At 32.0% G+C, this 21,834-nt stretch overlaps 2 protein-coding genes and 1 long non-coding RNA gene across 4 annotated transcripts; all 3 read right to left on the reverse strand.

Annotated features, from left to right (window-relative positions):
• Positions 1-11,044: 11,044 nt before the first annotated feature.
• LOC106120703 (uncharacterized) lies at positions 11,045-13,642 on the reverse strand. Its single transcript, XR_001228022.1, has 3 exons — positions 13,576-13,642; positions 11,685-11,795; positions 11,045-11,110 (listed from the first exon to the last, which is right to left on the reverse strand). It is a non-coding gene; the product is annotated as an uncharacterized LOC106120703 (long non-coding RNA).
• Positions 13,643-17,799: 4,157 nt separating this feature from the next.
• On the reverse strand, positions 17,800-19,733 carry LOC106120822 (uncharacterized). 2 transcript variants are annotated; one of them, XM_013316272.1, is made up of 3 exons: positions 18,957-19,733; positions 18,765-18,872; positions 17,800-18,300 (listed from the first exon to the last, which is right to left on the reverse strand). In XM_013316272.1, the coding sequence occupies exons 1-3, from the start codon at positions 19,560-19,562 to the stop codon at positions 17,818-17,820; spliced, it is 1,197 nt and encodes a 398-aa protein (XP_013171726.1). In that variant the 5' UTR covers positions 19,563-19,733; the 3' UTR covers positions 17,800-17,817. The 2 variants fall into 2 exon arrangements, with proteins under 2 accessions (XP_013171726.1, XP_013171725.1); XM_013316271.1 differs by having other exon boundaries at positions 18,765-19,732.
• An 86-nt stretch (positions 19,734-19,819) lies between these two features.
• Positions 19,820-21,801, reverse strand: LOC106120595 (uncharacterized). Its single transcript, XM_013315949.1, has 2 exons — positions 20,787-21,801; positions 19,820-20,309 (listed from the first exon to the last, which is right to left on the reverse strand). Exons 1-2 carry the CDS (start codon positions 21,624-21,626, stop codon positions 19,845-19,847), a joined length of 1,305 nt encoding a protein of 434 aa, XP_013171403.1. The 5' UTR covers positions 21,627-21,801; the 3' UTR covers positions 19,820-19,844.
• Between the last annotated feature and the right edge of the window lie 33 nt (positions 21,802-21,834).

Genomic DNA, 21,834 nt, shown 5'->3' on the forward strand with positions numbered 1-21,834 from the left:
AAATATCGAAGGTCTAAGAATTTTGTGTAGCGAGTTTGAATTTTTTGATGTGTTTTTAATGTTTATACTTGATACTATTATTGGTAAAAGCTTTCAAAAGTGTTATTAATTCTCTGCTTAGTATTATTATAATACTACCTGTCGCCCGCGACTCCGTCCGCGTGGATATATAAAAAAAACTTAATTAGTGTAGCCTATGTGGTCTTTCAGACTATGTTTTATACATATGCCAAATTTAATTGAGATCCGTTCAGCCGTTCTAGAGATATCTACACCCATCCATCCATCCACACCACATCCATCTAAACATTCGCATTTATAATATTAGTAAGTTAAATAAAAAGCAGCTCAAGGTATAAATTCAAAAAAATGGCTAAAGAGTCCTATGTCCGTCTCCTGGTCTAAGTTACCTCCTCACCAATTTTCAGCCATATCGGTAAAGCCGTTCTTGTGTTATAAATAGTGTAACTAACACGACTTTCTTTTATATATAGATAAATAATGGTAGAAGCATCTAATAGTGATGGTTTTTATAAAATCGAAGTCTATGTGAAGTAATTTTTTTACGCAAAAAAAATTCGCGCTCTTAAGTAATTCATCTAAAAAATATGATGAAAAATCATCATAGAAAATAAGTTATTAAACAATTTTAGTTTAAAAAAAATTAAATTGAAATTTCAAAGGATAGGAAATCCAACTAAATCTCGTTGTCTTTTGCTTTTAAGACAAAATGTATGTTCAAACAAGTTCATTATAAATTGTCAAAAAGCTATCTAATGAGGCAATCCTTCTGTGGCGGCGATGTAATCGCATATTCTTCCTCGCTGCGTACTTTGTGGCCATAGACACAGCGAGCGGATTAATATAAAAAAATATTTTTGTACGTCGTTCGAAATAAATTATAAATATATTTATTTTATAATCTTACTAATATTATAAATGCGAAAGTTTAAATAGATGGATATTTGTTTCAAGGTATTTCCAGAACGGCTGCATAGATTAGATGACTCTCGATGAAATTTGGCATAAATAAAGAACATAGTCTGAAAAAACAAATAGGCTACTAAATAAGATTTTTTTAATTCCGATATCAGAGTTGAGGGCGACAGCTAAAATAATATAACCTAATTTTAGTTTAGGACAATTAAAATACAAGTAAAAGTTGCTTTTGTCAGGATTTTTACTTGCATTTAGAGACAAAGGGTTTATGGAATTTGTTAAAATCTTGCTAACTGGGGTAAAATATAACATTAACTTAATAACAACCAATAAATAACATAGTCTAATGTAATAATCGCAATGCAATTTGATAACTAGACGTGTTATTTTTAGTTTCTGCTAATTAATAAACTAAGAAAAGCGTTGGATTTGCCAAAAAAAAATAAAAAAAAAATTACTTGCCAGTGTTTTAAAGTGGAATTGATGAAAAAACTAAATCAAGTTGAATAATGCTTTAAAGTTATATAATAATCGCTGGTTGTGTGGCCCACAGTAGGGCCCATTATGCGTAAATTCTCCCGAGAATCTTCGGGGGAGCGTGGGAATTTTTATTAACGACCCCCTCCCACCCTGAGGGTTGACGTGTTTTATTAAGTGCACGAATGAAGCTCGAATGATAACATTCTAACACCTGGAAATGTTTCTCATTCATGTTTAGACATACCTATTATATATTTTAAAATAGCAATTTTTCGTTTATGTTTTAAATAATTTTTGTATATTTCTTTGCTAATATTTTTCACTTTTACAATTTTAAATAACTTTATATTGAGACTAGCTATCGCCCGCGACTCCGTCCGCGCGGGATTAAAAATAGATGTTGGTTGAATCTCAGAGCTACTCAATATGCTCATAAAATTTCATGAGAATAGATCAAGCCGTTTCGGGGGTGTATGGGAACGAAAATTGTGACACGAGAATTTTATATATAAGATAAATTTATCTGTAAATTAATATAAAATTATTTCGTAATTTACAAATTATACATTGTGCAAAAAAACTACAGAATTTTACATATAATAAATGTTGGTATAAGTAATTATTTACTTAGACCTTGCAAACCGCAAACTTCGGCAGACTAAGTTCACACAGGAAACAGTTGACTCCCGTGAGAAATGTCCCGACCTTGCGGATGACCCTACAATTCCCATGACATTGTCGACCAAAAAACTCGCGGCTTGTCGTTTGACTTCCAATGTTCACACGGGCAAACGTTAGGGCAAAAAAACTTTTTTCACTAGGTTATATGTTCTTTTAAATGTCATTTGAATGTTTAAAAAAACATTTATGACAGTACAAAGTTTTTTGTTTTTAATAAAAGGCTAAATATAAAAAAAATATTTCACATAAGCGTTTAATTAAGACCACCAGTACGTTTAATTATAAGAAAAAAACAATTTAATAAATAAAAAAAAATTTCTTAATCACAAAGGTTTTACAACAAATTAAAATTTTTATAAATAATTTTGTTAATTACAGTCTCATTGTTAGGAAATAAAGGCAATTCCTCACTTGGGTGTTAAATATTTAAAGCGCTTGTTATTAAGCTCGTAACGTCACGTGTCAAAAGCGCACGTGTCGACACACCCTAAGCACGTCAGGTACATAGAAAAATTCACACAGGAAATATTATTCCATGAGAAATTCTCCGCGCAATTACAGATGCGGATTTTTTGTTAGTGTTGTTGACATTAGTTTGTTAAAGCCGATAACTTCGTAGACATATTTTTTGCTTAACAAACGACAATCTGAAGATAACTGGCTGGTTATTTGACATGTGTTATAAAAAAACATGAATACTGATTATGTACACCCGATTTTAAAATGCGAATGTTTAGACGAATGGTTCGATGTTTATTTTTGTAAATTAATAACGGCTAAACGGATTTCGCTGAAAGGCTTATGGAAAATAATCTGAAAGAATACATAGGTTATTTATTAAGTTTATTTTAAAGTCTGCAGTTAAGTCGCAGGAGAAAACTAGTAATAAATAAAAAATAGACGGCCATAAATATTTTTTTTTGGAAAATTACGACTTAATTCCTTATTCTAATTTCCCCACGTAATAAACAAATTACTCAAATATCAACTATTAACTAATTTGAAATGGATTTTCATTAATTATTTAGAAATTCTCACATAATTTTTCCCACGGGCATGGACCGTGAAAGTGACGTCTTTACCCCAATTATCTCAAAGTATTAATCAAAGAAATTTAAACTCTATCAACACACAACAGTATACGTTTGAATAAACAATCCAATGTATGGACCGTAACCGAAATTCCCACGACATTGTAAGGGTGGGGTTTCGTTGGTAGTATAAATTTCAAACTCGAATTACAAATGTATCAGTCACTTAAAATTACGTTGGAAGAACGACGTTAGTATTTCGTAAAAGTCTTTGGTTACCGGTACGAACTGACCTTTATAAATGGACTGGCTATAGCCGTAGTATTTTGTGCCTATTTAATTATCGCCATTTTGGCGCTTGAATTACCGTTGAACTAACGAAATTTAAATTCAATATTTGCACATTCATGGTTCATTAATTCATGACGATATTAATTAAATTTTTTTGCTCTTAAAGTTAATTAAATCTTATCTTACTAATATAATAAATGCGAATGTTTAGTTGTATGTTTGTTTGAAATTATCCAGAACAGCTCCATAGATGTCGCTGAAAGTTAATATCGCATAGTCTGGAAGAACACATAAGCTACTAATTAAGTTTTTTTGTTTAATTCCACGCGGACGGAGTCATGGGCGATAGCTAGTACATTCAGAGAATCTTTACAGTGTAATGATTTAGGTTAAACGTTTTCGTAAACTTCAAACGAAATCATTTAAAGAATCTCTGTCCTCGACGAAAATTATTCAGCGCAAGAGGACTTTTAAAGCACTTGACGATACAAGTCAAGTGAAATTGGTATATCTTTTAATAGATTTTCCAATTTAACTGACGTTCGTTTCGCTACGCCGAGTTTGAGTGAAAAGAAAACGTTTTTTTTTCTCTTCAATTTAGCTCGAGGGTACATAAATTAACACATTTAAGTCTTTCCAAAAAGTTCTTAGTCAGTAATGATTTTGAAAAGATGAGAAGTATCAAAATAAAGCGAAGTTTAAGATTTTTATCGTAACTTCTTTAGAGATATGATAATAAAACAAAATACCAATCAAGAATTTAAAGTTAATTATGTTTATATATTTAGTTAACTACAAGATAAATAAATTAAAACAATTGATTCAAAAATACTATTAGCGCCTGATAAATTTTAATAGAAGTATTGCCGTTAGCTTACATTGCGGAGATATTAACAGAAATATGTAGTTACTTAGTTTTTTCGAAAAGTTAGATGGAAAGGATTACTTCACAGTATTAAAAAAATGTTCAATAACTAAAAAAAAACAATGCGACTGAATTTTATAGGATCGAAACATTATATTTACACTTGTCTCTGGCTGACTATGTTATTTATTGTCTATTGATTTATTTTGAAACGTTTAAGTGTTGAAATAAGGTATCTTTAAGAAGTAATTACAACCTTATAAAGGTAAAAAAAAATAATGGTTTGTTATAATTTTCATTTCAATTGAATTCGACTGACAGACATGCAATATTTGATAATAACGAACAATACAATATTTTAATTCTTTATTCTAATAACAAGAGTCTTAAATATATGATATTAAGTAAAATATTAAAAACAAATAATTTACTAAAATATATTATTAAAAGGAGTCCCATTAGGCAAGGTCCCGAAGATACTGGCAGCGTTTCCCCTTTGGATAGCTAAACTAATTCTTTGTCCGAGGTAGCCAGCTCTTCGGTCCCCTGTGATGTCGATTAACTTTTTTGATATTTCCTTAAAAATCCTTAAAGCACCGAATGGGACAAAATAAAAATCAACGAACAATTATAAAATTAGGTGACTCAGTAATACATTCTAGAGATTGAAGTTTAATATGTAAATTTATGTATCCTTAGGGCTTAATTTAAAAAAGCCCTTACGCCTGAAGTCCTTACCCTTCAATTGACGGCTCGTTAAGAGAAAAGAAGAGGATTAAAATCTAAAAGTGTTTATTGATGTTCGCATTAACTTTTATTAATTTATATCAATGAAGCGCCTAGCAAATAAAATCTACTGCAACACTCTTGTTTGTTTGCTAATGACTTTATTTAAAATGAAAAAAAGAAAAAATAGTTACATTTTCCATTGGTTTCCGAGACCAAAAACTCTGTATAAAACTTGTCATCCTGTCATTATCTTTGCAATAATTTTTAAACGGAGATATTAGGTTCGGAAACCCACGGTTAATGAGAAATATAGCTATAATAACTAGTTAGTAATACTATTACTTTCATTTAATTAAATTATTCTTACAATCATATAGTCAATTCTATAAAATTTTCTCTTACTATGGAATTCAGATAATAAATTCAACTCAAACCACGTTAATTTCTAAACCTTTACTCCCTAAATTACAGTCAATTATTCACGAAGAAGCCGGAAGAAATATCTAAAGAAATCAAGATTGGCTGGGGTCATATTTTACGTGATTTTAATCAACGCTTCTCCACTAAAATGGCTTAAAAAGTCCCAAGAAGTCCGCCGACCGGAATACAAATGGAGGGGAAGATTAAAAGCATTATAAAATATCTACAGTTGAACAGAAGCGCTGAAGTGACTTCTGTCTTTGTGTTGAAACAGTATTATTCAAATCCGGGGCCGCGAGGAAAGAAAATGTCCAATAAAAATGCAGAGATTGCGCCTACTCTTTCTACGTCGCTAACTAAATCGTTGTATTGTAAGAGTGGTGCGAGTGTTAGCGGATTATTATCAAAAGTATTAAAAAAACTCTTTTTATAATAATGAGTTATTCAAAAAAACGAGCTATTTCGATAATATAGCGAGATGACCGCTTGACAGTAGACTGCAAGAAATTAAAAGATAGCAAATGCGTGGCCTAACTTTAATTGTTTGAGGAGGGGACAAAAGAGTATATTTCCTGTTCCTACACGTGCGTATTTTGAGAAGGGTAAGAGGACTAGAATTAAGCCTCCGACATGCACTCTTATTACACGAAACGCGGAATTAAGTCCGCTATAAACGTGTCTTTGTGGTTGTGCACCAGTTAAGCTGTCTCATTCATGCGCCAGTACCATGGGAAGAGGAAAGATGGCTAGAATTTTATTAATTTTATACCAGACAAAACGCGGAAACTCTAACTTATAACGCATGTTTGTGATGTGGTGAAAAGTAACTAGTTAAAATGTAATTAAGTATTGTTTAATTGCAAAAAATGTCAAATTATAAGTTTACAGTGTTGCCCCACCCTTTGCTTCGTAGCGATATCTAGTATTTTCATTGGCTCCTTCAAATCGATGGCTGCTCCGAGTGCTCGGTAATTGCCCCAGTAATATCATCGGGAATTTATCAAGCGAACGATTTTTACCTTATTGTTTCTCATTTTACACTTTCATATTTTTTTATTCCTTCAATATTAATTTTACAAAATGAAGTCTTGCAAAAAAAAACTACATTTATTTCGTTTTATGTACGGGATTTATGTAAGGTTTAAATCTTATATGTAAAATTCTCTTGTCACAATGTTTGACCGATTTTATGAAATGTAATACGTATATTCAGTAGGTCTGAGAATCGGCCACTGTTTATTTTAAATAACGCGCGGACGGAGTCGCGGGCGACAGCTAGTCACTTTGTGTAAATAAAAGTTATTAATTCGTGTCATTAAATATTTTACTTTAGCATTTTTTTTTCAATTTTTATTTTAAAATAAATGAGAAAAATTAGATTTTTATTATATTTAAAGATAATAAAATTCACAAATCGGATTTACCCTCGGCCATTAAGAGCCGTTGTAAATAAATATAAATGGTATATCCCTCATTTCTTTGTGAGAAATTATATTACGCTTTCTTTCCTTTCACTGAAAGAATCAATTTGTCCCCGGATAGGCAACGGTTCGCTTAATGTAAGCCGATTACAAGATCGCAATCTCGGATATAGAGTGCGTTGTAATTTTATTATAAAATCCTTCCTTTTAAAATGTCCATTTTGTCCAGTTTATAAAAAATGATGTCGCCCTAAACTCCATCCGCGCAGAATTAAAAAAAACTTAATTAATAGCAAATGTGTTCTTTCAGGCTATGTTCTACAACCATGCCAAATTTCATCGACGAGTGTGAGAGAGAATCTGATCTTATAAGAAATGGATGTGAAGGAAAAGAGACTTTGACGGAGGAGCGGAATAATAGGAAGGGGAAATAGTACCTTTAACGCATCTGCAATTGCGGATGTCTACAGGCAAAGTTCGCTTCGCCATTTCGACTAATTTAGGTTTCCGTTTGCTTGTTTGCCACCTTATAATATAAAAAAAAAGTTAGATTATATATAAAAATAAAAGTTTTAACAATGCAAAATTCAAAGCTTTGTGAATAATAAAAGTAACAAATTGAACAAACAACATAACCATTGGAAACTAATACGATTGAAACTCGAAATTCGTTAGTTCGATAATGCACCGTCGAGCAACAAAGCGTTCTATATAAACTTCGCAGCCACTACACAAAACTAATTGAATGCGAACGGAACGAAACGCTTTGTCGAATTACACCGCAAATTGATTGCTCGCGCAGTTAAATCCCTCGCTATTAATTCGAATATTAAACACGACCGTCTATCACACAGTTGCGAACAGATATTAGATTGTTCAAATATCCCTTTGCTGTGTGTTTACCATAACTTGTTACAAATTTATTTATACTAGTAATAAGGTGAAGTAACTATAGTAAATAAATTTACTATATTTGAATCGTAATTATTTGTGTAGAAGTTGGTTTTAAATCTTTTTTAAATGATTTAAATTTGAACTTTTTTTTTATTTTATCATTCCCTCGTATTTCGGCTATTATTTCCTTAAAATATTATAGTTGCTGTAAACTTGCTAGATTCTTACTTAACATTATTTGGAAAGTGAAATAATATTTTTAGTATATTCTCTCCTTTGTTTAATTAACTATAGACAACACATGTTCTTATATTATTGCAAAAGTCTTGAAAGGAAAACATCGTGATGCAACCTGCACATATCTGAGAAGAAATTCAAAGATATGTGTGAAGTCAACCAACACGCACTTGGCCAGCGTGGTTGACTATGGACTAGTCACCCATAACTTAGGGAAGGCTCTGAGCCTCTCGGTGGGGACGTATAGTGAGCTGATGATGATAATGTAAAAAATATACAGGATTAATTGGTGAGGATTACGTTACGGTGTAATTTACATCCTAAGGTAGAGCACCTACACACCGCCCATGTAGAACTTGCTATTTAAGTAACCAGTAGTTTTGGACGTGGCGTCTAATTCTGCTAACATTTGGGAAACATGAACGCTTCGGTAATTTAATTAATAATTTCCTAATATAGTCAACACTTTGGCCGCTATGTGATGTTTAAGTTAGAATATATCATAACTAAATACAGTAATACTGGCACAAATACAAATAGTCAAATGCCATTTAAAACCTTAAATAAAAACACAGTTGTTTCGTTAATTTTGATGTTTTTACTAAAGCTTACATTGATGACGTCATATATTTATAACAATAGTTATATTTGCTCTTAGTATTTTTAGACGTTATTAGTTAGAATCCTTTGGCGCGAATGGCGTGATTTAGTTACAAAGTCAAGTGTCAGAATGATTAGTGAGGGGACATAAACGTCGACATTGTAATAAGGCTAGTGTTGTGCCAGTACACCGTCACAGTATCGGATTTTATTCCTAACAGTAGGTTAAATAATTTTAAGAAAAACTAAAAAGAAAAAATATAGCCAAATATCTTCAAGATAAATCAACGGCTAGTCCTCAAGGGAGTTAGAAGAAAATCGCGAAATCGTCTCAAATGAAATTTCTCACATCTAAGCGTGTATTATTTCTCCTTCTAAATTTCAGACACTATTCAAATGATAATAATCCTTATTACCATTTAATAGAGTTTATATTTCTTTATGAAAACATACAGGTTTAACTTGAAGGACACTCACGCGTGAAATGTATTCGAGAGAGCAAATTGTGCCCCGAATTCTGTGTGTGCGTAGAACAAACGATAGCTAGGTGCCCGCGGGAATATGGAAGCAGTGGTTCAACTTGAAACTTGAGCTATTCTTATTTCATTGGCAAAACGCAGAAAATACTAAGTTTTAGTTGACTTTTTTATCAAATGGTAACCAACACAGTGTATTCTGCCAGTTTAGTAAAAAGTCTTAATTAAAAAAAAACTACAAAACTGCTTTCACCATGACGTTTAGAAATATAAGAATCGAATGATACTTTACTTTTTATAATGGGTATAATCGTTTCGATTTTCTGACTTCTATAAATGGACTGGCTTAAACAGTTTTTTGAGCTTATTTGATTTTGGCGTTGATGATAGCAGTTTGTAGCGATGGTGTGGTGTGTTATTCAAACTAGTAATATAGTTAGAATTATCACGTGACAAGAACAGGCGCGTTTTAATCAGAACAAACGTAAAGCTGTAATTTCCAAGCAATCGCCTATCCATTTATAGATATAAGTGTTTAGACTACAGGAAAACTCGATGGGTGTCAATTAGCCATGTGTAAATCAGTTCTGAATCAGTTCAAAAGTTTAGCAAACTTGAATCGTTGAGTTCCAGTTCAACAACTAAATTGATAGCTCATCTCGATGTGAGTCGATGAGCCGCGAGCTGCTTGTAAACTCGCATTTCGCAGCTTGAAACTTAAATGATAACTCTATGCAGGTATAAACTGAGTTAAGCTGCGAATCGATTCATTAATCTGGACATATTTTTCAGTTGAATTACACATGTCTAGTCTCAATGTACTATCGACGACTATCTTACTAATATTATAAATGCGATTGTTTAAATGGATGGATGTTTGTTTGAAGGTATCTCTAGAACGTCTCAACGGATTACGATGAAATTTGGCACACATATGGAACATAGTCTGGAAGAACACATAGGTTACTTATTATATTTTTTTAAAGTCACTGGAGATAGCTCGTATGAAATACGCGCGAAAACAACTGTTTATGTACTTTTAAAAAGCTATGATAATATACAAATGTTTTAACAATGGAAACGCAAGTTGATACAATAAAACTAAACCTAAACGGATTAATAAACTAATAATTTACAAGGTCTTAAACAAGCTTTATAAGTTTGCGCACAAAGGCTATACTAATTTATTTTACAGCATAACTTTTTAATATTATAAAAAGAAACTCTAACAACTTTAGCATAAAGTTCATATTTCATTAATGGTTTTTCAAGTGAAATAAATAATTTGTAAAACGGACAACGCATAGCACGCTTGGGGGTAGTTTGTAGCACACGGATTCACCTGTTTTATAGTTTTAGGTTTATATTACAGTCAATTTCGTCAGTAAATTTATGATAGTAAAGTGCGATAAATTTAGTATAGATTAGTTTTAAATGATAGGCCATAGATGTTTAATTTGAATTGTTAATTATAATTTTTTATATCTATAACTGTATGACAATGTTCTTACAGTGAAGGTCATCCTGATGCAACTTGCATCAGCAAAGCAATTCAGATGTGTGAATTTTCGTGAGAAACGCGACTAGTCACCCGTCCGTTCGATTTGAAAATCGGCGAAAAATGGATTGCGTAGGTTCATATGGTCACGATACATAGAGGTCCGTGGTCTCTGCCTACTCTTCTGGGTTACAGGCTTGAGTTGTATATAGTTTTTCTTTTTGATATGAAATTATTTTTATCTTTCTTCACGTTTCACATTATCTTTTAAAAATATTCCGAGACATTTAAGGTGTCAAAGAGTTTATTCATGCGGCTTGCTTGAACAATTACTTTACTGAAAGTCAAAAATCAGTAAAAAATATAGTAAAATAAATCTTTTGTAACAAACTTTCGTTGCAGAACACAAATATAAATAAAAATATATGTTATTAAAAAATCTGATTTTTATTATAAAAATTTTAAATACTAAATAAATGTATATTTATAAAACATTCAGTTTTTCACCGATTATACGTTCTCTTCGCTTATTTTATTGTGCTCGGATCCTGGAACAAAATTTGATATTAGTAAATTAAAAAGATATATTAAAGCCAGCTACACACGTTGATTTTAAAATGAACAGTTGAACCTTTAAAACTGACATGTGTAAGCAAAACTAAGAACGGAGGGTCTAGCTTGAATGTTTCTGACAATCACCTTCGTATCATCGTGAATTGTCAAAATTAGTATCAGATCTTTAGTGTAATTTACGCCCGATAGGGCTGCACTCTTTACTATGTCTTACTAACATTATAAATGCGATTGCCTAAATGGATGGATAAATGTTTGCTTGAAGGTATCTCCAGAACGGCTGAACGAATCTCGATAAAATTTGGCATATAAATAGAACGTTGTCTGGAAGAACACATAGGCTACTAATTTATTTATTTTTTAATTCCGCGTGGACGGAGTTGTGAGCGACAGTTAGTATTTTAATAAAATCTTTCTCGATGGCATTTGTCATAAATATTCGTGCTAGGCTCACTGTACAGTTTGACTGGCCAGTTAAAATTATGTGTCGGTGTGTTGCTAGCTTAATATGACAACAATAGTATTCCTAGTACTATTACTAATTGTTACCTGGTTTACCGCAAAACATTTTAGTGCAAAACAAAGTAGCATCGGCGGAACAAACACATCGATTGCATTGCATTCGAAATGTCGAGAACGGTTCACATGGGCCGGTGTCAGCTGGAAAAAAAATATTTTACACTATGTGCTGCCGAGAGATACGGAACCTCTTTACACGTTTTTTAATCATAATTTTTATGTTTTTGTATTTGGAACTTTATATATTTTTTCTTCCTTTTTCTCTGTATTTTATATCAGATGTAAATATATCCTCTTAACAGTGAGTGCTTATCTCTTCATTTTCATAATTCTATTTATATTTTCATTCAAATTCCAAAATTCATCTTAATTCAACCGCTCTTTCCATCGTCATATTTTCCGTCGTCTTTACTATGTGTCCTGCAATAAAAATTAAGTAATCTATGCGCTATTCCAGTCTGAATTCTTTTTAGAAATGTTTAAAAATCTTTAGAAATGTTTAAAAATGTTTCTACGGGTGAAGTGTAAAGTGTCTATTGCACAGACTCTAAGAATCAAGTCTTCAGTAAAATACGATCAATTTCTGCTAATTAATCCTAACTTACAAGTTATTGAAACCATTTATTTTAAGTATAAAATATTAGTAAAAATACAAACAAATTTTATGTACATATGTAGTTATATTTTAGACATTATTAATTAAAATCCTTTCTCGCGAAAGACGTGCTTTCGTTACAAAGTCCAGTGACAGAATGAATAGTGAAGGGACACAAACGTCGATATTTTAAGGTCAGTGTTGGGTCAATACACTGTCACATTTTCGGATTTTCTTCCTAATAAATAAATATATTGAAATACCTCTGTCACAGAAAAAACTAAATAAACTATCCCTTTTTGTGAGTCGTTTAAAAATCGCCTCGTCATCTAGTTATGACTAATATATTATGTCGATTTATCATTTTATCTTAAGATAAAGATTGTTTTTTTATTGAAAAAATTCAGTTTATCTCACAAGAAATCAAAACAATGTGTTATATTTCTAAAAATGAATTACTTAACTCTAATATTAATTATTAAGTGACTAATTAAATTAAAATTAATCTACCAAAATAATACTATAAACTATATACTAAAACTAAAACAAACTAAATAATATAAAAAATCGACCCCAAATCGCTGCGGTCGCACGGTAGGGTACCCAAGAGGCTGGCGGCTAGTTTAGTTTATAAAGATTTGTATTTTTAGTATATAGCATATATATTTTTGGAATTTATTTTTAAGATAAAATAGCAAATAACATATATATATATATATATATATATATTTATATATGTATATGTGTTATGTTATTGTGTATATGTTATTTGCTATTTTATCTTAAAAATAAATTCCAGCTTGATACCTTCACGCGTTCTTTAGAAAATGGGTCTTGACAGATATACGGACAAAGTGATCCTATTAGGATTCCGTTTTTTCCTATGAGATACGGAACCCTATAAAGTACGCAATATAATTATGTTTCGATTTGATATAAATATCATTAGGTACAAAGCTTACTTATAGTTAATCGTAATGGGCCATGGGGAGAAAGTGAATGGATGGAGGAAGGAAGTTGAGGAGATGCGATGTTGACCCAAAAACGCAATAAATATGCCGTGCCACTAAGAGCTTGCTCTAATAGTTGACGTATAATATTAAAAGGTTAATAGTTATTTCTATTCTATTGACAATTTTTTTGTATTGGGGGATCTACGTAAGATACCCTACTTTTAGGAGGAAATACAGGGTTATGTGAGATACCGACTCACTAAGACCTTGTGGCCAAGTTCAAGTACGATTAAGAGGGTCGTGGCATCATCAATCGAATGCTCAGAGACCATTGTATAGCGACTAGTTTCTTAAAGATGCGTAAATAACTTACTTCTTCGCCAAAACAGGAGTAAATCGTCTTCAACAAATTTCAACGCTGCTGCTGATGTTAACTGAATGAAAAAATAATAATATTTAGAACTCTACGCATAGTTTAGTTGATAAAACTTATGAGTAAAAAATTCACTTTGATAAAATTTTATGAACTTTTATGAATTATTACAACTTTTACAACATTTTATGAACTATTTTATAAAAAGAATGATTTATTTATTTACAAAAATTGTACTTTTATCCATCACAAACTTATCGCGGGTTTCTGAGACAAAATCTCTGTTAAATACATATTAATTGTATTTTAGACAGATAATGACAGGGATGACGATATGTTTTATACAAAGATTTGAGTCTCAGAAACCAGCGGTTACAGATGTTTTTTTTATAAAACAGACAAATCTGAATCTGTATCCGATATATCACACAAACTCAAAATATTTACCATAATCACAAAAATAGTTATTTCAGCGCGCATGTTCGATACTAAAATACGATTGAACTAGAAAATCGATTATATGGAATCGATTTCACCGTTTTCACTCGATACTCGTACTGTACATTCGAAAGTGTTATTACGTTTTCATGATTATAAAATCAATCATGCGAATTATTAATTATGTTCAACAATGTGTGCGTTTAGTTTTACGTAATTTTATTAAGAAATTATAATTTGACGTTTATAATGAGTTTCTAATGCAGAAACCCGTGTACAAATTGTCGTCTCTGATTTTTTTTCAAAGGTAATATAAAGAACGATAACATGTATAGTACAAATGCCACAGCAGTGGAAATCTACGACAAATAAAAAAAAGCTTAAAAGAAGAATGGGTAAAAATGTGTGGAAAAATCAAGAAGCAAAAGGTTAGGATGATGGTATGGGTATTATGTGGCGGAAAGAGTCGTATTTTACAACGAAAATTTTAAATATTATTGTACCATATACATCAATAATGTGAAGCCCAGGTAGAGATGCAGATTGTGTGAACAGTAACATGAAAATTAAATTAAGAAAACAGTGATTTGATATTACGGACGTAAGATCGATCTGGAGGACTAAAAACTAGTGCACCTACCCTATAGATGAATCTGGAGGACTAAAAACTGGTGCACCTACCCTATAGATGGATCTGGAGGACCAAAAACTGGTGTACCAACCCTATAGTCGGATCTGGAGGACTAAAAACTGGTGTACCTACCCTATAGTCGGATCTGGATGACCAAAAACTGGTGCACCTACCCTATAGATGAATCTGGAGGACCAAAAACTGGTGTACCAACCCTATAGTCGGATCTGGAGGACTAGAAACTACGTGTGTGGGATAAGGAGAGGAAAATGAATGAAACAATAAACAATATATTTGTCAAATAAAAATACGTTTTCATGTAACATATAATTGAGAGAACGTGCGAACACATTTTTGTTCCTCTTGGTTTATTTTTATTGCTATCGAATGTACTTTATTCAGAAGCCTTTTGAGAATTCCCTTTGTGACGCGTCTCAGATGAATATTATGACAGTAAAATATTTTATCAGTCATAAAAACTTATACGTATTTCCATTGATGTGTCGTTGACAATATGTTATAGTGTGTTGTCTTTCTTTCCTTTTTTTTCAGTACATCTATGACAGTCTTTCCCAAAGTGGGCGATGGCCCTTGTGGGCGCTGCTGGTCTCAAGTTGCGGGTTATAGTGAAAGTTTCGTTTAGAATTCTCCGTTAATATACATATATAGGTCACAACAATTAATTAATTTAATTTGAAGTTATAGTAATTTTTAAATATGTGAAAATATGGGGGCGCTATAAAAATATTTATACTCAAAGTGGATGAAAGTGAAGTAGACAAAATAAGTTTGGGAACTACTTATCTATGACATAACTATGACTTTAACTACCGCTTGGCAATTTAAGTCATATATCGAAAATACAACGTAATGACGTCCCACAAAACTGCACTTTAAAAGAAAGCTTTCTTTGTGTTCTGGTAGATTTGTTTCCGTTGGTCTGTCGTCCCACGAAATTGCTCTTCAAAAGAAATTTCTTCCAGTTCCATGTTTAGAGTTCATGGACTCTATCGATAAATTGCAATATGTTAAGATATTGTAAATAAAAAGTCCCCAACCGTTTCCTGGCCAGGTCACTTTTTATAACAGTAGAATCTCGATTAGGCGAGAGAGTAAGCTCATAGTATCACGCTCTGTTTGTTTTTTAAACATGTAAAGACAAGAATACCGACTATCTTTACAACCCAAGGCGATTCGTTTGACACAAAGAACACGGATATATTATTTTTCCTTTTCCAAAGTTTGTTGCCTAAAGGTCTGGCTTTGATTTGAGAAAAGCCTTACCTTTTGTTTGAAAAAAAAAAGAAATGAAATTTCGTACTGTAGTCATACTGGTTTAAAACATATTGTCATCTCTTTTATTATCTTTGAAAAAATAGAGACAGCAATGCAGAGAATACCCTGTCTTGGTCAAAGATAAAGACAGGGATGACGATATTTTTCAATTAGAGATTTTGGTGTCGTAAACTCACGGTAATAGATTTACGTATTTTATATTGAAATTGAAGATACATTGAAAGATATGTATTAATTTTAATACTGGTATTTATTAGTTGCTATACTAAAGCAGCAATGGATAGAGACGAAGAAAATAAATTACAAGGAAATGTAATTGTAAAACAGACTATTATCACACGTAGATTAGAATAATCTTTATTTTACACTGAATAAATGAATAGCATCAAATCATAAAGTATATGACTTTGTTTTAAATTGTTTGAATAACAAAGAAGAGTAAATCCTTTAATAACAGGTTTTTAATTAACGTAAGGAAGAGCTGGAAACTAAATTAGTAACCTTTGTGTTCTTCTACACTATTTTCTACATCTATGCCAAATTTCAGAAAGATCCAAGCAACCGTTCTGGAGATACCTTCTAACAAACATCCATCCATCTAAACATTTGCGGCAGATTGCTCCTTGCAAAGCTAATCTCATCATTCTATATATGGATATGCGCAGAATAAAAATTCTAGGCGACCACAATTGGGCCATATCGTGGACAAAAATATAGCCCAGTATCGTCTTTGTTAAAATATTTTATTAGGTGCGCAACTAAGTTCTCGCTTTTTTTTCGATAAAAATATAACTTTATTATTAAAAATGGTTACAAATGAATCATTCAAAGTATTGCCCATCGCTAGATACAACTTTTTCCCATCTTTCTGGTAGAGCTCGAATACCTTGACGCCAGAAGTGTTCGTCTTTTGAGGCTATCCACGAAACAAGCCATTTTTTAATTATATCAATTAATTAATAAAACATACATATATTCATCAAGTTGGGTTAAGTTAGTACATATTTCGTTTGAAAACATTATTTTATACACCCTGTATCCACGTAATCGGAACACTGTTGTTTACAAAGGAGCACAATTCTGTATATAAAAAAACTGCACGGTTCTTTAGGCAGTGCCTTTAAGCCATTCCTTTGATAAGAATGGTTCTTTTTATCTTCAAATTGGTATACGAAAAGTGAAATTACTTTACCGATGTAAATTCAGTTGCTATGGTTACGGATTGAAAAATAAATAAATATTATAAATAAAAATGTGACAGAGATATGGCAATTAGTATTTGTTTTTTAGGGTTCCGTACCTTGAAAGGAAAAAGCAGAACCGTTTAGGATCACTTTGTTGTCCTTCTATCTGTCTTTGAAGGTCCTTTTTTACCTATAATTCTGTAGGAAATGACGGAGTTACATACCTTTATCAGATTTAGATATATTTGTCTATGACATATCTATGATGTTCAGCTTTACATTCATTCTTTTGTTGTAACTGTCGCCTGTGACTCCGTCTGCGCGGATTTAGAAAACTTAATTAGTAGCCTATGTTCCAGACTACGTTCTACATATATGACAGCTTTATTTTATTTAGATAGTTAAAGAAACCCGATAAGGCTATATCCGGGTTAAAATTGGTTATTATTTCCGTCTTACGAAATTCTAAATTTGCTACGTAATTTTAGATAATCTTATATAGAAAATTCTCGTGTCACAATTTTCGTTTCCATACTTCTCCGAAACGGCTTCACCGATTCTCACGAAATTTTGTGAGCATATTGAGTTGGTCTGAGAATCGGCCAACATCTATTTTTAATCCCGCACGGATGGAGTCGCGGGCGACAGCTAGGGTTTGATAAATTAAAACAAATGTAGTAATAAAATTAAGATTTAATTTAAAGGTTCTATAGAAAGTAGATTTTTGTTCATATATCCCAAATCGAAACAACTATCAATAAGTCCTTCGATACGACACTTTATAGCTTCTTTAGTTGTCTCCATAAGTGTTCCCATTTTGAACATTGGTATTTGTTCTGTTCCGTCTTCGTTATCTTCAATTACCAAAGTTCCCGCTTCTTGTGCTTCTCTCAATGTAATATTTAATACAAAAAATGATATACCTAAATATACTTTGCCGTATCTATTCAAATCAGCATCCAATTTATCTCTAGGATAAATATAGTTAGCTTTGAGACCGAAATAATTTAAATATCTGTCCAATTCTGAATGATAGTAATCCATCCATTCGTGATAGTGCTTCGATCTCGTTTCATAGTCTGTGCAATTAAATATAAAGTTATGGATATCAGAAACTGGGAGACTGTCACGAGACATTTGATAATCCAGAAATACGCAACTAGCTGGTTGGTTATTCTGAAAAGATATAAATTTTAGGTTATCACTTATTTTACGTACAAAATTAAGATTAGTATCATAGTATAAAATTAAAATTGGTATTGGTACGAAGAGAACGTATCGTCTAATAAGTAGAGAAGTAAGTAGAAAACGAGCACGCGATCACCTGAATACGCCAAAATAGTAAAGCGACCGCTACCCACAGATATCTGCAATTATAGAACGGACGAAGGGAGACACAGAAGAGAATATGTCTCTTTCCTATGTGTCCTATCCTACGTTAAACATACTTCCCCTTCCCAACCTTTCTTTATAAGAAAAGGAGAACAAAAGTGGACTAAAAAGGGGACACATTTATCAGGCGAAACGCAAATTGTTTCCACTTCACGCCTGTTTTCTGTATGGTTGTGGCCCGTTCGTTCAGCAGAATTTGTTGGTGGTTGCGTCTATTACTGATTTAAAAAAAAATAATTATTACATACCTGAATCTGAAACATAATATTATTAGTCCACAAATCACCGTGTTGAATAACACTGTATTTCGAGCCTTTGTCACACAGGAACAATTTCAACCAGGGTGTCATTAAATTCTGCAATATGTTAACAACAATATTCTTATATTTACTATTATCACATATTGCTACCACATCACTTGCTGCTTTTTCGAAAAATACCTGCGATTGTGCCATATTCTTTGGATCGAACATTGGATTAACCAACGACTGTAAAAGTTTGTCCAACATTTGTGGTTCCTGGTTTCTCAATACGTATGACATTGCATGAAATTTTGCTACATCTTTAAGCACAAGTTTAACTGTTTCATTATACAATGGTTTAGTTTTATCCAACATGGTGAAATTTGACATAACAAGATCTTCTAATAATATCGTTTCATTCATTCTCTCCATCAAAGTACCGTAACATATTGGATATTTGAATATTTCTTCTTCAGGTAAATCATACTTTAATTGCATCTCTTTAAACTTTGGTAATACTTCATTGAATAAGATTGCTTCATTAGTAAAAATATCGTATGAATTCATTTGATTTTCCACTTTCATTGAATCTGGTAATATCTTCGCTATCATTCTAAACTCTTTGCCATTATCAAATATTACTTTGATTCTTTTTACTTGAGAGCCATAATTATCTCCTTTCTTGCCGATATTTTCAACAATCACTTCTGTTCCTGTGTAGTTTTGTTTTCTTAGCACTTCGCTGATAAATTCTTTTTGCCGCTGACTTATGTTTTCCAAATCTCCTTTAAATTCGTAAGACATTTTGCTATAGTTAATAAAACTTTTGTCACTATGAGAAAGAGTTTTAATATTAGGTATTTATATATGTTTTTCCGATATCGAAATTTGATTACCGTTGTTTTTAGATATGAGTAATCGATAAGGACCTAATCATTTCAGCTTCGAAAGTTACTCAGCAAAAATGTATTTCACAGTAGCCATTTTATTTTGATCCCCCTTCAAGAAAAAAAAATAATTTGAAACAATATTCAAACAGTTTATTTTTGAAAATAAAAATTGTATACTGGCAAAGTTTTGTTATAATTATATTCTATTTACATCAGTTAGATATCCAAAGTCAAAACAGCTTTCGATAACTCCTTCGACGCGTTCGTTAATTGTTTCAAAGGTTTTGTCCGATAAGGCTCCCATTTTGAATTGAGGTATTTGTTCAGTTCCATCAATATTCGCCATTACTAAATCAGGTGCTTCTTGTGGTGATCTTAATGAAAAATTTAACACAAAAAATGACATACCCAACGCTGGTTTAGCGTATCTTTTCAAATCAGCGTCAAAGTTTTGTCTTGGATAAACATCGTCGACTTTAAGATCGAAATATGATAGATGTCTATCTAATTCTGAATGATAAAAATCCATCCAATTAAGATAGTGCTTCAATCGTGTTTTATAGTCTGTGCAAGTGAATATGAAATATAGAATATCAGAAACTGGTAAGCTATCTCTGGAGAGTTGATAATCTATGAACGTACACATAAGTTTTTGATTATCCTGAAAGAAAACTTACAATTAGTTTAACATTGATAAATTGATATTTTGTACGATTAACTTTAAGATAAAGAAAATATGACTTTTTAAAGAATTAGATTAGATTATTGATTTTTTTAAATCATAAGGTGGCAAACGAGCGAGCGGCCACCTGAAATCGCTGTAATAGCGAAGTGCCCGTTGCCTATAGACATACGCAATTGCATATGCGTTGCCTACCTTTAATCGACGGAGGAGAGGATGCACAGGAAGAAAATATTTTCCCTTTCAATGCATCCTCTTATCCAGAAAGTCCACTTCCCTTCCATTCCTTATAAGAAAAAGTGGGAAGGGAAAGAGGACTAAATATGGCCTGCGGGACGCATACTCATCAGATGAAACGCGGAATTGTTTCCACTTCACGCCTGTCTTCTGTGTGGTCGTGGTATGTCACCGGGCGAGCCGGGCCAATTCGTGCGAAGATGTTAAAGCGGGCTCCACCACTGTTAAAGATTGTATGTTTGTAGGAAAGACGTAAATGCAAACCTGAATTAAAAACATGATATTGTTAGTCCATAAATCTCCGTGCTGAATAACACTGTACTTTGACTTGCTATCACTTGACATTAATTCCATTGAAGCGTTAACTAAAACGTTCATTATATCAACAATTATATTTCGATATCTACTAGTTTCAAAAACAGCCTCAAAATCTTTTAGAATATTCTCCAAAAATATTCGTGTCTTAGTCATATTATTAGGATGGAACAAAGGATGAAATAATGCATCTAAAATTTTATTAAATAATTGCGGTTCTTTTTTTCTTAATACACATGACAAAGAATGCATATTTGCTATATTATTCAGAACAAGTTTTACTGTATCATTGTCCAATGGCTTAAGTTTGTCTAATGTAAAAAAATTGGATACACTTAGATCTTCTAGCAGTAGAATCTCATTGTCTCTTTCATCGAGAGTTCCATAACAAAGAGGATATTGAAATAAATCTTCTTTTGGAACAAATACGTTTTCTTGCAGCTCTTTGAACTTAGGTAGTACTTCGTTGAACATAATAATTTCATTAATGAAAACAGATTTCACTGTTTGATTCTGTATTTTCATATTATCCGGTCTCACTTTTGCTATCATTTTGAATTCTCCGCCATTTTTATACTGAACTTTAATTCTTTTAACTTGAGAACCGTAATTATCACCTTTCTCACCAACATTTTCTATGACCACATTATTCACGACGATTCTTTGCTTGCTGAGCACGTCACTTATAAATTCTAATTGTCTTTTAGTAATATTGTCTACATCTCCTTTAATGTTAAGAATCATTTCGCTTTAGTACTTTCAAATTGATAACAAAGACGATCAATATTTTTCTTCGTCTTTTATAAAGAAATTTTATCTAGGATTTGTTTACTTTTGTTGTTGAGATATGTTATTGTAGGACAATTGATGTGTAACTAAAGATTGATAAGTTATAAGAAGTCTTTAGTATTTGGGTAACGTAATACGTCGCATGAAAAAAAACAAAATAAAA

Source organism: Papilio xuthus, unplaced genomic scaffold (assembly GCF_000836235.2).
Source record: "Papilio xuthus unplaced genomic scaffold, Pxut_1.1 DF826949.1, whole genome shotgun sequence".
NCBI classification, from domain to species: Eukaryota; Metazoa; Arthropoda; class Insecta; order Lepidoptera; family Papilionidae; genus Papilio; species Papilio xuthus.